The sequence below is a fragment of the Brachycentrus maculatus genome, unplaced genomic scaffold (assembly GCF_059751285.1).
Source record: "Brachycentrus maculatus isolate JH-2025_06_01 unplaced genomic scaffold, ASM5975128v1 h1tg000039l, whole genome shotgun sequence".
In the NCBI taxonomy this organism is placed as follows: domain Eukaryota; kingdom Metazoa; phylum Arthropoda; class Insecta; order Trichoptera; family Brachycentridae; genus Brachycentrus; species Brachycentrus maculatus.
In genome coordinates this window covers 2789154-2813845 of record NW_028280793.1, presented here as the reverse complement: position 1 = coordinate 2813845, position 24692 = coordinate 2789154, and the positions used below count along the sequence as shown (strand labels likewise).

The following is a 24692-nucleotide window of genomic DNA, read 5'->3' as shown; positions in this document are numbered from 1 at the left end:
CACAGAAATAGTATGAAATTGAAGTTTTTTTTTGTAAATAATAAAAACTCAAACAATTATCTTTTTTTAAATTGTAAAAAGTGTAAAATAATAATATATAAATAAAAAATAACTCGCATTGGCTAGAAGCGTGAACAGCCATAAAAAAAGAAGAAATATAAGTAAATAGATATTCGTCTTTGATCTTTGGTTCTGGGGACTAAGCCAAACTCAATCGCTAGCTCCGGCGAATGCCTTTCTATCTCTTTCTAATTCATGCCTGTCTCTATCTCGCGCCCCCATTGCTGTTGTTATGAATGTCTTTTTTTTATTTATTGGCTATTCACGCGTATTCCACCGTTCAGCCAGGTTGTGCTATTATTTTTATTTTTATTTACATTATTTGTATGTGAGGCAAAAATATGTATGATAGATGTTCGAATGGTGAAAGAAGGAAAGAATGCAGGGCTGAGATAATCATTATTGATAAAATGGTGTACTGATGAAGTCAAGGAACTCGCCGAAGAAAAACCATCTGAAATACAGAAGCTCACCGTCACCAGAAGAATATGCTAAATATGTGACGGTGAGAAACCGAGTGAACTCGGACATAAATAATATCAACATATTTGTTGTTAGACAAATAGTTAAAAAAGCAAGAGAGTTCAATAAGACAGCTTACCTCTGCTTTGCAGGTCTTACTAAAGCATTCGATAGAGTCAGATTAAAGGAAGTCATTAAAATTGTCGATGAAAAAGAAATACCCTCTAATAATATCAGTTATGGCAAATAAAAACCTATCAGCGGAAGCTAAACTGGCAGTGCGCAACGGAGTCCTGGTTCCAACTCTAATGTATGGAAGTAAAACATGGAGTTGGCAAAAAAAGGATGAAAGTAGACTAAGTGCAGTCGAAATGCAATCTCTCAGAAGAATGTGCGACAAAACGATGCATGATAGATGTTCGAATAGTGAAATAAGGAAGGAATGCAAAGCGGAGATAACCATTATCAATAAAATTAAGAAAGGTGCGTTGAGATGGTTTGGACATGTGGAACGAATGAGTGAGGAAAGAACGGTAAAACAAATTTATGAGGCGAATGTAATGGGGAAAAGGAGCCGAGAAAGACCAAGAAAAACATGGCACGATCAGGTATGCCAAATAGTTGAAAGTGGTCAGGTTGGGAGTCGTAGTAATCGGCGGGTATGTATGAGGAGATGCATGAACGTGGAAGAGGCGAAGAATGTTTGCAAAGACAGAGTGGTGTGGCGTTCTATACTCTCTGCCTGAAGCGGCGTGATGGTTAGTTAGTTAGTTATAAAAGATCTAAACGAACGAGTGAAGAAAGGACTGTAAAAGAAATTTATGAGGCGAATCTTGTTGGGAACATGAGCAGAGGATGACCGGGCAAAACTTGGCATGATCAAGTATTTAAAATAATTGAAAGTGGTCAATTCAGGAATCCGAATAATCGGCGGGTATGTATGAGGTCCGCCTCCATAGTGTAGCGGTTAGCGCTCTAGGCTACCATGCTGGAGGTCCCGGGTTTGATTCCCAAGAGGGTCGCAATAAATATTATTGATTTTTCAGTCAAATATATATTTAATATGACCCTGGACTGGTACCTGAAGCGAAAGGCTGATCACCTTTCCTTCGTGTATTTAACGATCAAGATAACACTGCTTCTATATAATGCAGTGCCCTATGCACCTTTGGGGTGCGGATAAGGGTTGGGAGGAGGATGTGTGAGGGGATGCGTAAAGAAGAATGTGTACAAAGACAAGAGTAGCGTGGTGTGGTGTTCTATTCTCTCTGCCTATCCCTGCGGAAGCGGCGTGATGGTCAGTTAGTTACTTTAGATTGCATTTCTGTAAAAAATTAAGGTCAATGTTGTAAGATCACAGAGAGCGGGATAGGATGATACTTTTCAAGGATCTCGGTCATTAATGAACAAAATAAAAACATATTTAAGAGCATAATATGTTTATTTTCAGGGGGGAGAGTATACATATATTAGTCACGATGAATAACTCCCAAGAAAATTGTGCAATAACACACGTTTCATGGTTATATCATCTATCTGCCTATACATATCTGCAAACACTAAAACAGTAATTACTGGCTACACATCCAAATAAAACAATGCCGAATCGTCCTCTGTAGTTTATATATTCTGATCCAGCGCTAGGAAATGAAACTGTCCAAAGCGCCAACACAATGGGGGAAATGGAACCCTTCTGCCGCGACAAGTCATTTGCCAATAGTTGTACGAGTCTGAAAAGGTAACAAAGTTACAGAATTAGTTTATATGTTTGAAAAATAATTGCGAGCATTACGACCCACTGAGCGATCTCCGATTATGAGGATATCAGACACCAGTATACACTGAGATGGTCTTATAAGGTATACAGTGGCAGGCTTCCCGGAGGGGCTGATATGAAGAGTTCCAACCTCATCATAAAACTGCTCGTGGAGCACAGATGGGGGCTGAAAATTTGTCAGCATCAAGAGTCCAGTCCGGTATTGCGATTGCAAGCTTCGGCGGGCTGGTCTTCTTACATCATATATCCAATATTATTTATTAATTATCATCCATACCTATTTCTTTGTGAACAAAACATGGCCAAGCATTGCACCCACTAGTAAATTGACATTTGTAACTGTATAAGTAAAACTGGAAAACCATTTCAAAATCTATACGCCACGTGCTGTAGTTATTTTTGAATGACATCTTTTGTGTTTGTTGAATCTTATTTTATATGCATATATTGCAATAAACAACATTATATGACAATAAATGTACTTGTAATTATGTTTGGCTTCTTTCTTACGAGTCCATGCTCGGATGATATGGCGCGATTAGTGTAACTCTTTATGAAAGGTGGGCTTCAAATAACATTTAATCGTTCACCTCTTGAGCGCTGGACACGCAGGGTATTTTCTTTAAAGGATATTTAAACTCGGCTTCTGCCATCCCGACAATGTTCCGAAATTTCCCAGGTGGCTCTGCCGACAGCTCAGAGTCGGTTGTCCGTACTTTACCTAAAATATAACATAAAAACGATAATAAAAACAGACTCGCTGTCAACGGACTGTCAGAATGACATTTCACACAAAGAAGATTGCACAGTTTTTCAGGCATGAAAAACAACAACAAAAACAGTTGATTACCTGCAATGCTGTTGATGGGTCATTCGGGAGGTTATAGAATACATATTTCTTCTAATTAGCGCTTATTTGAGCAGCAGTCGAGACAAATTTCTTGCGTAATTTGTTTGACAGCTGTTTAGCAAACGGCGGAATGAGAGGAAACGCCTTACCAATAATGAAGTACTCACATTTCCAATACATAATAGTTATTTTCAACACGAGATCACCCGGCGTGTCATTTATCGTTTACAATGAATTATATAAATTAGTTTGTGCAATGAATTCATGACGGTCGCCCGGCCAGACTCGAACGAAGCTTATATACAAATATCATATACTAATGATGGCGCTGTAGGTATTCGATTTCGCGTCACATCGCCAGGTTGGCAGTGAAATCTTTCGTCTTTCCAAAATTCGTACTTGAACGTTACAAAACCAGAGAAAATGTAACAAAATCTACTATTTTCCTCGTCGTGAGTGACCAGCATAAAAAAATGTAGGTACCTATAATACAAATATTTTCACGCCTTCTATGCTATGTTATTCTCTATGCTATATTTAATGTCAAATTGTCTTAGCACCAAATGTCAAACGCACGTCTGTAGGTCATTTGATATTTTGAAGTTATAGGTTATCTTCTGATACAAATTCACTTGTAACTATATGTATATTTCTGAAAATACATTATGATTTCTAGAAGGTATTTTGCATGCTGTAAGAGCTTAATATCAAGTAGTGTAAAATTTTACTCCACTACAAAGAAACCTATTATATCATGTAAACGAAAAGAGTTTGATTTTTATGGAAACATTGGAGATACTGAACTAGCGTCGCAGGGATGGGGTCATTCAAAATCAAGGGGCGATTATTTTATCATTCACAGGAATGCGAATTTGGCTAAAAGCGACGCGATTATGCCTGAAAAGTGCTTTTCAGATTTTGGCTTGGACAATGGTATTATAAAAGCGCTAGAAAGGCAAACTTTTATGAATCCTACCGAAATTCAGTCAAAGAGCATTCCGCTTCTGTTATCCAAAAGAAATGCTTTAATAACAGCTGAAACTGGGTGTGGAAAGACTTTAGCATATTTACTTCCCATTTTGCAGCAAATACTTAATTATAAAGATGATGATAAACAGTTCAACAGTCCACTGGCAGTGGTTTTAACGCCAAGTCGAGAACTCGGTGAGTATAAAAAAGTGGTAATTTTATTTAATAGCTCCTCAAAGTAACAATCTTTAACTTGTTATATATATTCCAGACCAGTGGACAAGCCTTTCAAAACTGTACTGTCTGTTTTGCCGCATCTTGTAGCAATTTTTTTTTTAAATTTAAGTTTTATTCGGGAAGTACCGCTATTTGTTAAAATCTACTGTGACAATTGTTTTGATGCATTCCACATTATTCCGCACCGTATGTGAAGCTAAGTCTAAATTTTGGAGCAATGTCTATGTTCCCACTGATAAAAAAAAAAATAATAAAACATAAATAAAACAGCTCCTGCCCTTTCTTCAACCTTCAACGTCTCAAGGAGACAACTCTAAAATTGAGACTTAGCTTCGCATACGGTGTTAGCAAATGATGCAGAATGTATTGAAATACTGTCATAATTGATTTTAAGAAAATGTGGTATTTACCAAGTAAAACTTGAAATTAAAACGAATAGATTTTAGCACAAAGTGATTACCGAATCAATTAATGACAATAATATATAATTGATCTATACATAGTTACTGATTTATTTTGTGCTGATAAAAAGTTATGATGACAGGAGTTGTGGCATAGTCGAGTAGACACTCGAATGCAAAACTGGAGTTGCGGGTTCGATTTCAGCCAATTGCAAAATGAATTCAATAAATATTCATTTTCAATTGGTCCGGGCGTTTGTTATGTATTTTTTACTCAAAAATTCCCTTTCCTAACTATCCTACCTGCAGACAAGCCTCTAAAATAGAGGCTTTGCCTTTTAAAAAAAAAGAAAATGTATTATCTCAGTTTTATTAATATTTCAGCTAGACAAATTACTTCCGTGGCTCAGGAGTTATGTAAAGAACTAAATTTAGATGTGAAATGTCTAACCGGAGGTCGCACAAAGCAGAAAATGATGAATCCATCCTTTGAGAATGTTGATTTACTTGTTTCAAGTTTTGGATCATTCAGTAAGCTTGTGACAACAGGAATATACAAACTAAATAAACTTCATCATGTTGTACTGGATGAAGCCGATTCACTATTGGATGATAGCTTTATTGATAAAGTAGCACATCTTTTGGGAAAAATTAAGGTAAGAAATTAAATATATATATATTTTTTCCTACTCTTTGGTAAAAATAAGTAAGGATAATAGAATCGTATACACTCAGACCTCGCTTTGCGTCGTTACTGAATTAAGAATTATTTTCGCTGTGCGTCATTGTTTTTTCAAATTGCGTTGTTTTTTTTTAAATATTATTCAGATAATTATTTTTAAATTTTCTAAAAGGTAAATTTAAATTTTGTTTAAATTTCGGGGAATATTTTGGAACGAATCTACGATGCAAAGTGAGGTCTTAGTTTACTGATTATATATGTATATATATATTTAAAAAAATACTTTTTTCAAATAGTTGGGCCTTCTTTAACCATGTCAATTAATGTGTAATGTATTTTCCAACTAGTATGATATTAAATATGATATTTAAATCAATTTATTGTAATATTGAACAAATTTATTTAAAAAATGTTGGTTGAAAGTATGGTATTTTAGCAATGCACCTACTAATTGTATGTAGTATAGGAAAAGGAGTACAGCAGCAATGGCTAGAGCACTCAGGGTTTGTGTAACTTGTGTGAGTTATTCACTGCTAATATGTATGAGTCCGCTAAGAAAAAATTAACAGTTGTTTATATCCAGACATAATATTAAAAGCATAGTGGAAAACTGTTTTTATTTTTGTGACATTTAGAAAATAGAGAAATCAAATTGTTGCACTTTTGAGCTAGGTATGGGGACTAACAGTGCCCATTTCGCTAACTCCTTTCAACAACGTCATATATAAAAAAACTTGATTTTTCAGGAGATCGTTTAATGTTTAAAAATATAATAAAATGTATTAAAAATAAATATCAAGCCACTTATCGAACTTTTAACTGTGTAACAGATCTTTTTAGGTAAATCCTGAATGTTTTTTCTCCATTTGAAAAATATTAAGTACATTTAAAAAAATAATTAAACAATACATTTTCTTCAAAATGCAAAAACAACGCTTTCTGCTCAGTAGCGGGTAAATATTAAGTTAAAAATATGCCATTTTTGCTGGGATAAAGTACATTTTCTAGGCATTCCGAAAACACGCACAACTGAAATTGACGATTTTTGATATATGACGTTGTTGAAAGGAGTAAGGAATTTGTCTTATTAGATACCACCTCTTTCCTTTCTCATATTTTGTTTGCGGGTCAGTTTCTGTCAATCTGTATTAGAGATGAGAGTATGTATGTATGAATGTGTATGTATGAGAGATTAACTCCTATTCCATAGAAAAAATATCTTTATGAGCATAATTCACGAATGAACCACCTGGTGATCATATAATTGCTAGGTTTAACAGTTAAACAGAAAATGTAATATTATGTTTTTCTTTTAATTTTCAGTTTGCGTACCAAGCTGAAGAATCAAAAGGAGTGCAACTAACATTAGTTAGTGCTACAATGCCTCAAGAATTTCCGGAGACGGTCTGCAAATTTATTATACCAGAATCTATTGTGAAAGTTTCATCTGCCGAATTACACAGAACTCTTGGTCATGTTCCACAAAGGTGAGAAATGTTAGTGTTTGACCAGTTCACTGAATAGCCTGAGCTTGACTTGGGCAAGAAGTTTCTATTGCATCTGACGGGCTCGAGCACTGCTCGGGTAAATCGTATTCCGACTCCTCAGTCTTCCTTTGCCCGAGTCAAATATTGGCCTATTTGTTTTTATCGAATAACCAGAGCGGTGTTCGGACAGTCTTGTTTCGACTTGTGGGTGACAATTTCCTGCACCGACAAATTTTCTCGTCAAATAATAAATAAATAAAAAACGAATAAGTGGTTAAGAATGTAGCATGGTGCAGTCCTTTGATGTTTTTACACTCTAAGAGTTATTTACAATGATTAAAGAAAACACTTCGTTTTTTACCACTTGAGTTTTATTATAGACTACATGTTCCAGAAGTTTAACTTCCATCATTAATAATTTATTAAATAATATATTGTTTCAAAATTCTTCACCATTGCTTTCCATTTTTCCTTTGTTTTCAAACTCCATTCCTTGACTAACCCCTTCCCCTTACTTTCCCCTCTCCTTATTTATAGAACAATTTTATATTTTATATTTTAGTTAATATACAGACCTGAATGATGGAAGTTTAACTTCTGAAACATGTAGTCTATAATAAAACTCAAGTGGTAATAAACGAAGTGTTTTCTTTAATCATTGTAACATGTCTTACCACAAAGTCAATGCCGAAACAATAAATAAAATAAGAGTTATTTAATTCAAAATGCGAATTTTCTTCAAACTGTATCAATTATAGCACTTTTGACATAACATTTAAAAGAGTGTTATACATGTAGCTGAATTCATAAAAGTAGTGAAATAAATGATATTTTTTTTACTTTACTTTTTATTATCTTTACTTATTTTGGACTTTGTTTAAAAAAAAAGAAATCAAGTAGTAGACTTATATAATAATCAGTTGTGAACTTTAAAAAAAATGAGTGACGAAGTATTGTTTTTGCTAAAATAGTAATTAAAAATGAGAGTGAGAAAAAAATATAAGTACCAAAAATAGAATTTAGGTTATATCAGTAGTACTTAGTCATACCATAAATTTATTTAAATAAATATTGCATTTATTTTTTACATTTTGACACCCCTGTAAATACCCCGACATGGAAGTCTGGATATTTACAGGGCTTACGACCCATTACAGGCTGGTTTAAGTGATCAATTTATACACATGTAACAAGAGTGACGACCAAATAACTCACTTGTTTAAAATCATGTTCATCATAGAACAAAAAGTATCCAGTGATGATATTTTGTAATAGAAATGCAACTTGTAATTTTGTCATTATTTTTTTTCTTCAGATTTCTCAGATTAGGGCCGTCACAAAAGCCCGTGCAGCTACTCAAACTCGTCAGGGACGATGTGAACAAAAGGAATCCAGTGATGATATTTTGCAATAGAAATGCAACTTGTGATTTTGTCAGTATGTTCCTAAACGAAAATGGCGTCAAATGTGTAAATATAGATGGCAACATGTCGGTTCCCATTAAGATTGGACATTACGAGGCATTTTCATCTGGAAAGGTTAATGTCTTGTCTTGTACAGATATCGCATCAAGAGGATTGGATACCATACAGGTGAAGTTCTTATAACTATTTAATGGACTGATACTAGCAATTAATATTATGAATGCACCCGAGAATGAAGTGATTATTACAATATTAAATTTCCTAAAGTTATTCACTCATCGCTTTGAATTTTTTACACAATGTTGTATCTGAATACATACAATGCTGTTTTATTTATTGTTTTGAAATTTACTTTGTGGTAAGACATGTTAAAATTATTGATGAAAACACTTGTTTTTATACCACTTGAGTTTATTCATGACTACTAGTTTCGGAAGCTAATCTTCCATCCTCAGGTCTAAATGTAAACTAAAACATAATTAATAATAAACTGTTCTATAAATAACTTACCCCTTTCCTTATTTAACTAGTAGTCATAAATAATATTCTCAATATTATTAATATTTAAAGCATTTACTTTGTGGTTAGTCATTTTCACTTATTTATTTTTTTACAAAAATGTTCATAAAATTAGTATATAACCACTCAAAATTAGTATATAACCACTCACTTCGGTGAGTGGTTATATACTAATTTTATTAACATTTTTGTAAAAAAATAAATAAGTCATAAATAAACTCAAGTGGTATAAAAACAAGTGTTTTCTTTAATTTGTCCGCCTCCGTAGTGTAATGGTCAGCACGCTCGGCTACCATTCTGGAGGTCCCGGGTTCGATTCCCAAGGGGGTAAAATAAATATAAGTGATTTTTTCACTGTAATATTTATTCAAAATTACCATGGACTGGTACCTGAAGCGGAGGGCTGATCACCTTTCCTTCATGTATCAACGATCAAGATAACACTGTGTTTATATGACACAGTGCCCTATGCACCATTGGGGTGCGGATAAGGGTTTTATTATTTCTTTAATAACATACAACGCTAGTTGCATCCTTGTTTTTTTTTTATTAAAAGGACTTACAAGTCCTCTATTCTTAAAACCTCGTTTGCAAGTAGGATTGTGAGGATAGGGAAAGTAGATGTGAAAAATGCATAACAAACACCCGGATCAATTAAAAAAGCATTTTGTAATCGGCGAGACTCAAACCCGCTATGCCGGTTTCGCAGCTGACCCAACCCACTTACGCCACAGCGGCTATCAATTTTATTTTTTATATTAAATTTTTTTTCTTTCTTTTGTGCCATGTTTGAGTTACCCATGTAAGTTGGTGTTTGAATAGTCTTCTTTTTAATAAATGTTTATATTTATTTGACAATTTTTGTAATGTACTTCCAAAATTATTTTTCAGACAAAGCACGTCATTAACTATGACTTCCCCCATTACTCGGCAGATTACATTCACCGGTGTGGACGAACTGGTAGGCTGGGGAGCTCATCGGATTGTCATATAACAAATTTTATCTCATCAATGAAGGACGTAATGCTCGTGCAGAAAATTGAATTATCAATTCGAAATATGACCGATTTGCCCAATGTCAATGCGAATATAAGAAAGATTATAATGGACAAAATACAGAAGGAAATCAATATTACCGAAAAAGCACTGGCATCTTCAAAAGCATAGTTTTATTTGAAGACATTTCAGCAAATGAGATCTAAAGATTTTTTTATTAATCATCGGAGTTGCAATTATTATTTGTCTTGCTTATGATCAATTTAACGAATAAGTTGTTATGATCTACAAGGCTTATATTCAGTTGAAGATTCTTATTCTAAGTAACCTAGTGGGAGAATTGGCTAGGATGGCTGTCTGTGAACTATTCATTAGAATTTCTTTCTATATGCATCTGTGATACAACATAATTTGAATTTGACCAGATGGCGTTGCATTGGCATGCTCCAGTCTTCTTCAACCCTCTACCTTACACGCTTGACACTGTTCTCCAATTACAATGAAATGGAATCTGAAGGTTACGGAAGTTCGTATAATGAACCCAAAACAAGCAGTCGAATGTCTAATCTGTATGTTTTGATTAACATTATTAATTTTCTGATAATTTCCATCTAAACCTCAATAATGACACTATGTGCATCTTTTGACGCAAGATATGCAATTACATTTTATGTACAATACATAATTTGTTTATTTTAAAGTTTAAATAAAACAATTAATTGGTGTCTGCAGTTTTCTTTATTTAATTATCTACTGTCACTTCTGGATATATGCCACGTATATCTGCACGAAACCAAGGGTTATTCTAAAATAACTGCCATACATATCTCTACAAACACTCATTACATGATCCTACTATGGTTAGTGTTTTTTTTCTTTATTTTTTTTGCATTTACAATATAATATCTCGGGTGTACTGGCAAAACGTTAACTTGAAAATATGCAATTTTGACTTCAAGATGCATATTATTAAGTAGTTTTAAATGTCACATAAATGTGTTTTTAAAAGTAATTTCAACTTTGAGTTTAATAGTGGCTATTTTATTCAGGCTAAAAGCTTTATATGATAAATTATTAAAACAAGACTTTTAGAGCTAATGTTTTTGCCAGTATCCCACAATATAATTACAGGTACAAAAATATGATATTATATGAATTAAAAAAAAGATCCCACAAACGCATGGCCTGTGTATAGGTATATATTTTATTTTAGTTTATAATGAAGGGTACTAGAAAGAATACAATAGATATCAAAAATATAAATAAATAAAAAGTGCTAATATAAAACACAAATATTTGATTTTACCAGAAAACAAAAAACCAAAAAAATTAAAATGAAAAAAGTTACAATAAGTATATACAATGTATATGAGTAATAAATTAAAAGAATAAGCCACTTAGATCTGTTTTTTTTTTTAAATAAGTAGTTTCAGCAAAATCTTATCAAAATAAATTTAAATAATTAGCTTCTAGGCAGTCATCACAAATATGTACTGAGTTCCCCTATTTGCCTTGTAAAGTTACTAGGGCCTCGACTTATCACCAAATACAGATCTTGCACATTGTAATAAAAATAATCATTCTGGATAATTTACGTAATGCCATTTTTGTAAAATTTTACCTGCAGGGCGCATCACTGGGATTTAATTAGGGAAAAAGAAATTGTAGAAATGATTTAGCAAACAAACGAGTTTCTGGTTATTTTCCAAAAATCATCTCTCTCACTTTTTCTAACTACTGGTGGAAGATTATTCCATACTACCGGTCCGCAACAGCAAAGAAACGCTCACCGAATTTAGTGCGCTGGTTGCGAGCTGGTAAGATCATTTTACCAATAGCAGTTGAAGCCAATAGAAGCGTGAGATGTCTATCAACAAATTCATCTGAAATGCACAGGTCTTTTAGAAACCCATATTCTGTATTGATTTATATGACTAAGTAGAGTTTATACTCTACCCTTTTAGGAAAGCGTTACTAGTGGAGCTGGTTACTAGCGGAGCGTTACTAGTGGGGTGATATAAGTGAATTTAAAAACTATAAAAATTAGTCTCGCTGCAGCGTTTAACACTGATTGCAGTTGATCCATTTTGCTGTTTTGTAAACTCGTATATACACTGTTACAAGGATCCCTTTTAATAAACTCATAATAATCCCTCTAGATACTACAAACCCATCTATCAATTGACAGGCAGCCTTTTGATGAGAAGCTGCATGGTAATTTGTTTTTTTTTTTACTTAGTTGGGTTTTAAATTTATCAAAATCTGGTTTCCTCCACGACCGTACTTTGTAATGTGCTTAAATATTCAATATGTTTTTTGTCATTATATGTACAAGAAAGCAGATCTTAGGTTTATGTAAAAATAAGACCTTCAGACATAAATCCGCTTTACAAAAATATATAAGAGTTCAATAATATATCAAATATGTATATGCATATACATTTATTCATTAAGTACAAAAAGTTCACAGAAATTGTTAAAAAAAAACACATAATTTGTTTTTGTATTGTTGTATTTATCAAAATTTATTTTGTCCTTTTAAAGAAGGCTCCGTCAAGTGCAATTCAGCCATGCCAACGTTTAACCCGATCTTCCATACACTGCTTATAGGCCACCCAAGTTATCGCCATATAATATATGATTATGAATTAAATTCTTCTTCTCCGTCTTATTCCTCATTGCTGAGGGTTGTGACCCTTGCAGAAGCAATGGCTCTTCTCCCGTTATCCCTTGACTGCGTTGCACGTAGCGCTCCAACCACTGAGGTGCCTGCTGCTGCCTTAATTTGATCGGTCCATCGTGTGGGGGATCTTCCTCTCCCTCTCTTTCCCTCCAGGCTACCGATCACAACTAGTCGTTCCAAGCTATCCTCGTTGCCACGCGCAACGTGTCCAAAGTTGGAAATGAATTTAATAGAATATATTAATTGGATATTAATATGTATATTATATTACCATTCAATTCATACCATGGATAAACATAAATAATTGATTAAAAAAAATATTTTACGTAAATATTTATGACAAGACAGACCACAATATGTAGGTATATATGTATATTTGTTTTACAAACATTGTAAACTTTAAGAATCTTCCGGGTTTTTAACCTTTTCATATGATATATACAATACTTACAAGATACTATGATGAAATTTCGGTAGTTTCAATGATTTAGGTAAACCCTTATGAAGTTATTGAATAAGTTATGAAGGTTATTTTTTTCATATGAATATTCACAATTGGTGAATTGACAGGTTATGTAGAATATAACAAATGAAAGAAAATAATATCAGTTCGAACTCTAAAGAAAACGTTGATAATAGAATATATATTTTTAGTTAAATAAAAAAACTGGTTAAATTATGATCATTTGTTTAAAAGTTTTCGGCTTGACTGATAAAATCATTACTTTTTTTCTTTAAGTCACATCTGAATGGTGCATAGGCACCGCGTCGGATGGACATGGTTTTGAATTGATTATAAGTTATATGAATGAAATATTATTTAGTCCTGGATCTAGGAGGAGTAAAAATTATTTGATGGGATACAGATGAGGCGAGTGCAGGACAAGGTAAGTAAGGTTCAGGATGAAAGATGAAAGATATTACTGCTATAAAAATATAAATGGAAGTGGAATTGTATTAAAAAAAACAGCAGTATGTAAAGCACTTGGAATCGCCCTACAAGCCACCGGGAATTTGTCTCTTGAGGTAAAAATTTTCATAGACAAGTCAAATTCAACATTTTGAACACACATTTATTTTGAACACATGATTAACATTTTATAGTCTATGCATTTGATTCGAGCGCTGATTGGCGGCAGCAGCGGACGTTTTAAAATATTTTGTTAACATTATTTTCGTTTTTAAATATTCATCTCTTCGAAACCATTTTAAATATTTTGATGAAATTTTCTGTGTATTTAAACATATAGCTAAATATGTATATACATATATACGTAAAATAAAATAAACTTTTAAATTTAATTATATTCATATTTTAACGAATAAATTATGCGCTTAGCGATGTTCAGCTTTAAATTCAGCATTTGAGAATTTTGTACTTTTTTTTACAAACAAATGAGTATATATAACGAGATTGTTAAAAGAGTCATGTCAGTAAGTTAAGACGATTCATTTTAGCAAGTTAAAACATGACGTCATTATCAGTTGCTGTGATTTTTAGTTTTTTTATGGTATACACTGATGCAAAGTTATTTAAAGAATATGAAGATATTGACGCAGTATTGCAAATTGGTACATTGATTTATTTACTTATTAATGGAGACTGATAATCTAAGCAATATAAATCTAGTATAATAAGTATTTTGTCCGCCTTGGCTACCGTTCTGGAAGTCCCAGGTTCGATTCCCAGGGGGAGTCAAATAAATATTATTGATTTTTAACTATAATATTTATTCAATATTACCCTGGACTGGTACCAGAAACGAAAGGCTGATCCCCTTTCCTCGATGTGTTAAATATCAAGATAATACCGTGTTTATGATGCAGTGCCTTATGCACCATTGGAGTGCGATTAAGGTTTAAAAAAAATATATATATATATATATACTATATATATATATATATATATATATATATATATATATATATATATATATATATATATATATATATATATATATATATATATATATATATATATAAATATATATATATATATATATATATATATATATATATATATATATATATATATATATACATATATATATATATATATATATATATATATATATATATATATATATATATATATAATGTCAATTATCAATTTGTCGCCTCCGTAGTGTAATGGTCAGCACGCTTGGCTACCGTTCTGGAGGTCCCGGGTTCGATTCCTAGGGGGGGTCAAATAAATATAAGTGATTTTTACACTGTAATATTTATTCAATATTACCCTGGACTGGTACCTGAAGCGGAGGGCTGATCACCTTTCCTTCATGTGTAAACGATTGAGATAACACTGCGTTTATATGAAGCAGTGCCCTATGCACCATTGGGGTGCGGCTAAAGGTTTTATTATTATTATTATTATTAATATACATAACAAACTACCTATTTTAATTTTATATAATATTTTTTTTTCAGATACAATCCGAAATAATACGGTTGAAGATATATACCTCAGGTTTTATAATGGGTATGTAATATGTTTTTAACAAATAGGTCATTATCCTGCTTTTACACAGGGGTACAGAGTATACCTAAAAAATTATCATGTGTGGAAACAAATACGGAAACTTATTTCTTGCGACAATATAATCGCAGTCCCGACAAGTCCCAAGTATTTTAAGTACTTGATAATACCAAGTTTTCCTCGGTCTTCCACTTCTAGTATAGCCTACTAAATTCGCATGACACATGCGTTTTACCGTTCTTTTGTCACTTTTTCTCTAATATCTAAACCATCACAACACGCGTTTTATTATTTTTATTATTATAAAAATGTATATATAAATAATAAAACCCTTATCCGCACCCCAATGGTGCATAGGGCACTGCGTCATATAAACGCAGTGTTATCTTGATCGTTTACACATGAAGGAAAGGTGATCAGCCCTCCGCTTCAGGTACCAGTCCAGGGTAATATTGAATTAATATGACAGTGAAAAAAATAACTTATATTTATTTTACCCCCCTTGGGAATCGAACCCGGGACCTCCAGAAGCCGAGCGTGCTGACCATTACACTACGGAAATTGTATAGGTACCTACTAAAATAAAGCTACTTTTATTTCTCAAAATTAACAAAAAATCCTATGCTCTGACTTATGGAAAAATAAAGAAGCTGTAACAAAATAATCTAGAATTCACAGGTTTTGTAGCTTTTCAGTAAATTGAGTACAAAATATTTTGTTTGAGAAGTATGTGAACATTTTACCATAGTGAATAAGCACTATTTTTTAAACGATTTAAATATGATCATATTTTTCTTTGGATATTTTTTTACACTCCAACCGTTTTTATGGATATTCTAAAAATTCACAGAAAGGGACATATTTGGGGTAGGGGTGGTTTTTGAGGGGACACTTCTAGGGTCCCAAGCTAAGCTAAAAATGAAAAAATATATATACACATATATATTATATATATATATATATATATATATATATATATATATATATATATATATATATATAAACATATATATATATATATATATATATGTATATTTATATATATATATATATATATATATATATATATATATATATATATACATATATATATATATATATATATATATATATATATATATATATATATATATATATATATATATATATATATATATATATATATATATACATTCATTTTAAAATTCATAAACATGATTGACATTTTTTTGCAGTGATGCATCAAGCCACCTTATGTGTCATCGGTAGAGTTCTTTCTACATACGTTTTATTATTTTGATTTATAACATAATATTCCCACAAAAAATAAAGAAATAAAAATATCTATTTACTGTTGACTTCTAATTCAAAATCCAACATTGTCTAGGGGGTGATATTTTGGTAAACTTTGTTTTCATTTTCAGGGCGACTGTGAATGAATTTGTTGATATTAAACTTGGAAATGCTGCTGATTTATTGACGGAAACAAATTTCGTGACTGCTAATCCGACAGTTTTTTACTTTCATGGATTCAAAGAGACCGCTGATGAAGAATCCGTTACGATGGTTGTGTCAGCATATAAAGAAACTCAACCATTTACTAATGTTGTTCTAGTAGATTGGTCCAATATGGCGTTTGGATTTTATTTTACAGGGCCTGCCCCTAATACTGTAAAGGTGAGAAGATGATTATACGTATTAAATATTTCATTTCATACTAGGAAGCCCCGGTTCGATTCCCAGGGGGGGGTTGAAGTACATATGAATGATATTTCAGTACAATATTATATATATATATATATATATATATATATATATATATATATATATATATATATATATATATATATATATATATATATATATATATATATATATATATATATATATATATATATATATATATATATATATATATATATATATATATATATATATATATATATATATATATATATATATATGATTTTTTTAACCTTTTAAATTAACTTTATTCATACCCGTATCTATATGTATTATTTTATTTGTTCGGGAATTGTACAGCTTTACGTATAAAAAATGATAAAATAAACAAAATTTACATTAACAATAATAAACATTACATTACATTAACAAAAATAGTTACGTTAAAAAAAAAGCCAATTAAACAATTCCACAATATTACCCTAGACTGGTACCTGAAACGCAGGAGTGATCACCTTACCTTCATTTTTATATTAAATGTTTAAATCAAACATTATTTTTTAGAGCCAACTTAACTGTATTTTATTATTTAAAAAAATACGCATTAAAATAAAATTTGTGAATATTGTTTCGCCTTTTTCACAATAATTAGTTAAACATTAGTTTAAATAGTTGAAAATGCCATAACAAGGCGAAACAATTGTTAAGGGTTAGAAGAATAAGATGAATATATTTCTAATGATCTGATTCAAAACTAAGATTTTTTTGTTGCCTTTTAATGTTCGTCATAAGACGTCAAGATCGTTGGCCACAATCTTCCTTGTACCTTTAGTGCTTCCTACGCTTTTTTACTGTGTCTTAATTCATCGCAGCATCGCAGTTCTAATGTGCAAAGGCAAATAGTCGCAACTTAAAAACAGTAGTTTTGAGGTAAACGAGTTCAAAGTTAACTTAAAATGATGCTTTTTGCCAACACATGTATCAAATTAATCTGTGATTAATTAATTGTGTTAGAAAAATCTGTGATTATATATGATAGAGGCCAGTTATAAGAATGCTTTAAGCCATGTTAAGCCAAACAGCCGCAACTTGAGTTACGGCTAGTTGCCTTTACACATTAGAGTTTCTAACTGAATATTCAGAATAAGACGTGAATTTCATCGTTGCGTACTATAACTTTTGTAGAGTATAGAACTTTGTATTTTACATAATATGTTCGACGTCAATTAGAATTTGGGTCTCTCGTTTGAAGCCCCTCAATACAAAAAATCAATAACCGAATGGAATCAATACAATCAAATTTAATATATTGTACGAGTAATTAATATATTGTACGGATAATATAAAATTAATATATTGTACGGATGGTTCCAAATATGATTTTACCCAAGATCGTAACACTTCAAACCCGTAGGAACACTGCTGAACTTATTTTTCGTTATAAAATCTTAAATGATTTTGTAGATTGCAGAGAGCTTTTGTCATTTATTAATTTTTGAGTTCCGGTAGCATAGATCAGAAACAAAACTTCATTCAAATTCCCCAAAATGCGTACCAAATCCTACCAAAATTAATTTTAAAATAGAGCCTGCGATACGTGCAATGAAATGCTTAATCAAATATGGAGGTCCTCACCAAAACGTTACATTTCCATTATAAATAATTTTAAGTAATAAGGAATTCTAGCTTATAAAATTGTTACGTTTTGGTGAAATTTAATGATTTCATATAGGTTTAACACAGGATTGGTCACGTTTGGTCGCAACTTTAATTAAGATTTTGATAGAATACAGTAAACAGAACAGATTTGCATTTAAATGTTTTTTTGTGCAATATTGAAAAATGTAACTTTTTGGTGAGGACCTCCACAAATAGACATCAATCATATTTATTTAAAAACGTTTAAGAGAAATATTGTTGATGTATATTCAACTATTTGATTAAGAAATAAAAGTTAAAATATTATATAGTCACATAGTCATACATGACAGTTTTTATAGATTACTTTTAAATGAAAACCTGTGATTAGAATTTTATTTTGTTATTTAAAAAAAAATATTTTTTTGGTTTTCCAATAAATAAACAACAAAGTGAAATATGTGGATAATCATTGCTGTACAAACAGGTTGCAGCTGCGTTTACTCCCCAATTGAAAATGTTGGTTGATGGTGGTTTGGCCCTCCCTAGAATCCATCTGGTTGGTTTTTCTCTCGGAGCGCATATAGCTGGGTTTGTTGGAAAAAATCTACAAACTTCTGGGATGAAACTACAAAGGTAAATCTTTAAAATAAATAATCCTTTTTTTAACGCTTATTATGTAACTATTTATGTTTACACGCGGATAAATAATCGTTAAGTTTATTTATTTATTTGACGTTTAATTTTTAGAACTCCATTTTGATTTATGTATTAATTTTTTAATCAAACACAGATTTTTTTTATTCTACTGAGTTGTATTTTATTAAAAAAAAAACACATAAATTAATATTGTGACATTTGTTTCGCCTAGTTATGGAATTTTCAAAAAAATGTAAATTTAATCTTAGTAAACTCAAAAAATCTGTGTTTGATTTAAAAATGAAAACATATATTCGTTAAGTATTATTTAATTTTCAAATTAGCCGTTAATATCACTAACGGCTATTTTTCTTAGCTTTATCATATATTTTGTACATCAGCGTACAAACTGAAAATATAACTTATCGTCAGTCAGGTCATAGCAGGATATTCACATATTGGTCTGCGTAGCAACGTAAATTTAGTAAAATATATCGTGAAAATGTGCTACAACTGGATAACTTCAAAGTCCTCCAAAATGATGCAGCTAAATGCATTTGATTTGTTTGAAAAAATGTTATAAAATATACGTTTTGAATATTTTATTTGTAAATTAAAATAAGAAATTATAATGCAGTGGCAGAAACATCCTTTGACTGGGTGACTGCTTAAAAGAATAAAAAAAAGAAGTCCCTGTTTTCGAGTTTTCATTTTCTGGTCTACATGTTTAACCCTGTTGATGGCAAGGTTCTTGTTGAATTGTCGAAACCGATTGGAGAAAAAACTAACCATTAAAAAAGTGGTGAAAAACATGTGTAGTTATTTTATTTTATAAAGTTTATAAAATGTGCCACAAAGTATCTCCAAAAAACATTAAGAAAATATTATACAAGTTTTTACATTCTAATTATCTTTTCAGAATAACTGGCTTGGATCCAGCATATCCAGCATTCTACCCATTGATTGATGACGGGAATCATATTTCATCTTCTGATGCTGAGTTCGTTGATATCATCCACACTGATGGCACATTGTTTGGGACTCCGAAACACACTGGAACGGCTGACTTTTATCCGAACGGAGGACGAGCTGTGCAGCCCGGGTGTCCTTGTCCCTATAAGCCCTTCACACCTGAACGTTAGTTTAACCATTTAAAAAATATATTTATCAGTTGCTTCAGACAATTCTCCACTTATGGAATTGAGGCAAGAGCAGATACTTCTAGAACAAAATCTTGACTTCGAATCTCTGAGATGAAAACTTTCCGATCTATAACCGGAAACACGTTGCGAGACCGCGTAAGAAACACCGATATCCGGAGCATGTGTAAGATGGAAGATATCGTGAGGTGGGGACGACAACGAAGGCGATACTGGAATGAGCATATAAGCAGAATGTCAGATGACAGACTTCCACGTATCGTCTTTCAAGGAAACCCTTGATAGAACGTTCATAAAAAAAATGCAATAGAAGGTCCATCAGGAAGCCTAGATGCTTCTGTATCAGATCTGGGAATGCTGTAGGACAGCTTTTAATACAGTAGTATGTTTCGATATATTTCGATGACTGTATTTATTGTTATGAAATGTGTATGTTTGTGTTTATAGATCGTTGCAGCCATTACAGATCTTACCAATATTGGTCAGAATCTTTGAGAACTCCGACAATATTTCCAGCTGTTCAAGGAAAGTGCTACACACATTTCCAACTAGGCATGGCAACCAAAACTATTGCATACATGGGGATAAATGCTGACATCAGGTAAAATTCGTTTAACAACATTAAACTTTTTGGTTCATTAAAATAATAACCCGTTCTATGTAACTTTTAACGCGATGCTACCAAAACCCGATAAATCGACTTTCGGTACTCTAGCGTGAAATACCAGATCCGTCGGATCTGACGTCATGATTTACAAAAGTATCAGATATAATTTGGACAGTATGGCACCTTGTGTACTACACGGAATTTTACCGTCCGGCAGTCCAGTTTTGAAAAATAAAAGCGACTACGACAGTTTAGCGTGATAGAATTTACGCGCACCGTGATCACGCACCGATCAAGCACACCGATCCGAAGAAAAAAACAAAAAGCACAAGCCAATCATCCGTTTTATATGCTAACCGAAGTGCCGGACGGTTTAATTCCGTGTAGTGCACAAACGCCCTATGTTAGGGATCCTTTCAGCGTTGTGTAATTTTTTTCTATTTTTATTTTGTTTTTTCTTTCTTCAATAGTCATTTATGAATATTAATAATTAAATGATTATTTATATCTTACAATTAGTTGTAATATTAGAAAAAATTATGTTACATAAAAACTTAAAAAGAAACGAGAAAAACAAAGTACATTAGACCACAGGGGAGGGATTCCAAACGTGTTTTAAATTAAACTCTAAAGTTGTCTTATACGAGTGTTCTATTTTTATACTTAAATCATTAATACTGCGTAGTTAAATCGGCAACTTCCATATGCAATACAATTTTGGGTAAGGTAATGTATTTTCTTTATAAAATAAAAGAACTATGTTTTTAACCCCTTTTTTATTAATACATTTTTTCTCCAACCGGTTTCGACAAGAACCTTGCCATCATGTTTAACCCTGATGATGACAAGTTTCTTGTCGAATCCGGTTGGAGAAAAAATATACCAATTAAAAATGGTTAAAAACAAAGTTGTTTTCTTTTGTAAAAAGAAAAAAAGGTGCGAAAAACATTCAAGAAAAAATAATGTATTTTCACTCATTAAATAATAATATTTACATATTTATTCCAAACCTTGAAATGAAGCGTGCAGTTCTGTATGGTTCATATGGTGTTTACATTATATAGAAAATATTAAAGCAAATAACAACAAATTTAAATATATACGTATACATATAAATATAAATATATATATATATATATATATATATATATATATATATATATATATATATATATATATATATATATATATATATATATATACATATATATATATATATATATATATATATATATATATATATATATATATATATATATATATATATATATATATATATATATATATATATATATATATATATATATATAAAATATATATATACATAAAAGAATAAGGGTAAGAAGCAGCAAGTCATGAGAGGTTTTAATGATCTTGTCAGCTGGATGAACATTGGGGACTATATTCACTCTGCTGTGACTCTAATGGTCTTATTTATAGAGTTTCGGATGAGTCATTCCCAAAGGATCTATCGGGTATGATGTAATGGGGGGGGGGGAGAGAGTTATCAAATTTATGATATAACATTAAATTATTTAAATAATAATTAAAAATATTTATTTATTTATTTCAGCGCCGTCGGAGATTTTTACTTGAACACAAATACAGCTTCCCCATTTGGAATGGGAGTTTTGGGTATAAAATAATAGTAATGCACCAATTTTTTTTTGCAATTCATCAGATTGATTATAAGTTGGTTGAAGGAAAAATAGAAATGGAGAATTTAAAACTTTGAAACACAGAATATTAGTTACACAAAATAAAAAATCGAATTTCAAAGAAAATTATTATGTATTTTTAATTATATTTATTTATTTAATATAGTGCACAAGTTTTTAAATATAATTTAATTAATTTTATATACATTTCTATTTTACAATCTTAAAATTTATATAGTTGTTTTCACCAAATAAAGAGACTAAGCCCTTGTGCATGAAGTGGGTCTTACACTTATTATTTATTATATTCTCAATATTGTTCATATTTAAAGCATTTACTTTGTGGTCAGTAATTTTTACTTATTTATTTTTTGACAAAATGTTAATAATATTAGCATGTAACCACCCGTCGGTGAGTGGTTATATACTAATATTATTAACTTTTTTGTAAAAAAAAAGTATTATTTATTGTTTATGTTTGTGGATGGTATAATTTATTTTTATCATAATTATTTTTAAAATTATTTTTTAGTAGTGTGGTTGTCAATAATGGGTAGAATTGGTGAATGTTACACGTGTGTAAAGTGATCACTTAAACCAGCCTATGACGGTCGTCAGCCCCGTAAATGCCCAGACTTCCATATTCTTCTTCATCTTTGATGAGATGTCAAAAAATAATTAGTTTTATTTTGTTTATTGTTATTTCTTAGATAAACATGTATTTAAGATATTTTTTATCATATTAATGTTTTAAATTCTTTTACATCTGTAGAAAGGTTATTATTAAAGTAGGTACTTGGCTCCCAAATATTTAAAGATCTGTTGGAATTGTTTGTTATTGTAAAGTAATTTTGGTATCTCGAAGATAAAGTTCTCTTTCGATTCAAGTATTTTTCGCCCTTAAATAGTTGGAGATTGCATAAAAAATGGTTTTCACTTTTGGGACTTGGAATATTAAAAAAATAAATTAGTTAAATAGGTTTTTTCATTTTTAAATGACTTTAATTATTGTTCTCTGAACTTTTTTGATAGGGTTCAGGGCGTTGTTAACCATAAATAATTTAAAAAATACAAAAAATGTTATTTTTAATTAAAATCAAATATTTTTAAAAATAAACATATTTTAAGACCTACAATAAAAATATATTCAACATAAAATACTTTGCTCTTTAACTTACCTTACATAAGAAAAAAATAAGTTTTTATTTTAAATTCATTTTTGATTCGGCAGTCACTTTGTGGTAAAATTTATCCATTTTCGATGTATCTAAACACGTGTCACAGTAAATCATAAAAGTTTTAGTCTACATACTTGTTGCTATGTTAAAATATTTCCTTACTTTTCGTTTTTTCAAGTTCAACGTCAGTAATACAGGTATTTTTTGGTGAAAATTGATAAATAATAGCTTTCTAGTATAAATTTATTTGATGTTCAAGGTTGACATTTGATCATTGATTTATTTTACGAAATATTTTATTAATATTGATAAGTATTTACATTAAAGTAGCGTTCTGTATGTAATTGATCATTAATTTTTTTTACATATAAGTAAAGTAAAGTGACACTTTTACATATAAGTAAAGTAAAAATCTTTGAAATATGATTCAAATCTTTTATCCAAGTTTTATAAAATCCGTCTTCTAAATATTGCCATATGGCCGCAGTGATATTATTGTTTAAACAAAATTAATTATTGAAACACGTGTCACAACAGATTTTAAGAAATATTGGTATTTACTTAGTAAAACTTAAATTAAAAATGTATAGATTTTACCACGTGAGTACCAAGTGACTGCCGAATCAATTAATGAAAAAAATATTAAATAACCACCACGGCGCTTCACCGCAGAGGTAGGCAGAAATAATAGAACGCTATCAATCTTCACCTCTTAAACATTCAGGTATGTCATAAGGAACTGTCACGAGAGGTGGTATAATACATGATAAAGATAGTGAAGGACATTGGTAAGATAAACCAAGCTAGGACACAAAATGCCGAAGCCTCCTTTAGCGGAACGGAAAGTCTGCTGATGACAGTCAACAGTCCGCCTTCCCCTGAGGAGTTTTACGTGGTTTCCTCCCAACAATGAGCAAATGCTGACAAGTTCCTGATTGGCCCACACAAGATTATTCCTCCTGTTCCCAACACTGATTCAAATAAAACTTATTGAATTAGCTAGAAGAAACAAAAATGATCTAAAAACCTTGTACATAATAAGCAAGGTAAATATTAAATGCAATTCCCATCTAAAAAAAAAATTATTCAGGTATGTTCTCATACATAGCCGCATATTATTACGACTC

General features: G+C 31.2%; 2 protein-coding genes and 1 long non-coding RNA gene across 5 annotated transcripts; 2 read left to right on the top strand and 1 right to left on the bottom strand.

Moving 5' to 3' along the window:
• Nucleotides 1–1944: 1944 nt before the first annotated feature.
• LOC148312494 (uncharacterized) lies at nt 1945–3455 on the bottom strand. 2 transcript variants are annotated; one of them, XR_015839223.1, is made up of 3 exons: nt 3150–3440; nt 2890–3020; nt 1945–2252 (listed from the first exon to the last, which is right to left on the bottom strand). It is a non-coding gene; the product is annotated as an uncharacterized LOC148312494 (long non-coding RNA). The 2 variants fall into 2 exon arrangements; XR_015839222.1 differs by having other exon boundaries at nt 2090–2252; nt 3317–3455.
• Nucleotides 3456–3697: 242 nt separating this feature from the next.
• Dbp21E2 (putative ATP-dependent RNA helicase Dbp21E2) lies at nt 3698–10585 on the top strand. The gene is made up of 5 exons (XM_088277155.1): nt 3698–4313; nt 5141–5412; nt 6762–6925; nt 8241–8517; nt 9760–10585. Exons 1-5 carry the CDS (start codon nt 3815–3817, stop codon nt 10033–10035), a joined length of 1488 nt encoding a protein of 495 aa, XP_088133281.1. The 5' UTR covers nt 3698–3814; the 3' UTR covers nt 10036–10585.
• Nucleotides 10586–13990: 3405 nt separating this feature from the next.
• LOC148312492 (lipase member I-like) lies at nt 13991–22462 on the top strand. Of its 2 annotated transcripts, XM_088277248.1 has the most exons (7): nt 13991–14119; nt 14975–15026; nt 16427–16679; nt 18811–18959; nt 19882–20099; nt 20570–20723; nt 22303–22462. In XM_088277248.1, exons 1-7 carry the CDS (start codon nt 14017–14019, stop codon nt 22373–22375), a joined length of 1002 nt encoding a protein of 333 aa, XP_088133374.1. In that variant the 5' UTR covers nt 13991–14016; the 3' UTR covers nt 22376–22462. The 2 variants fall into 2 exon arrangements, with proteins under 2 accessions (XP_088133374.1, XP_088133375.1); XM_088277249.1 differs by lacking the exon at nt 14975–15026 and having other exon boundaries at nt 14002–14119.
• Nucleotides 22463–24692: the final 2230 nt, after the last annotated feature.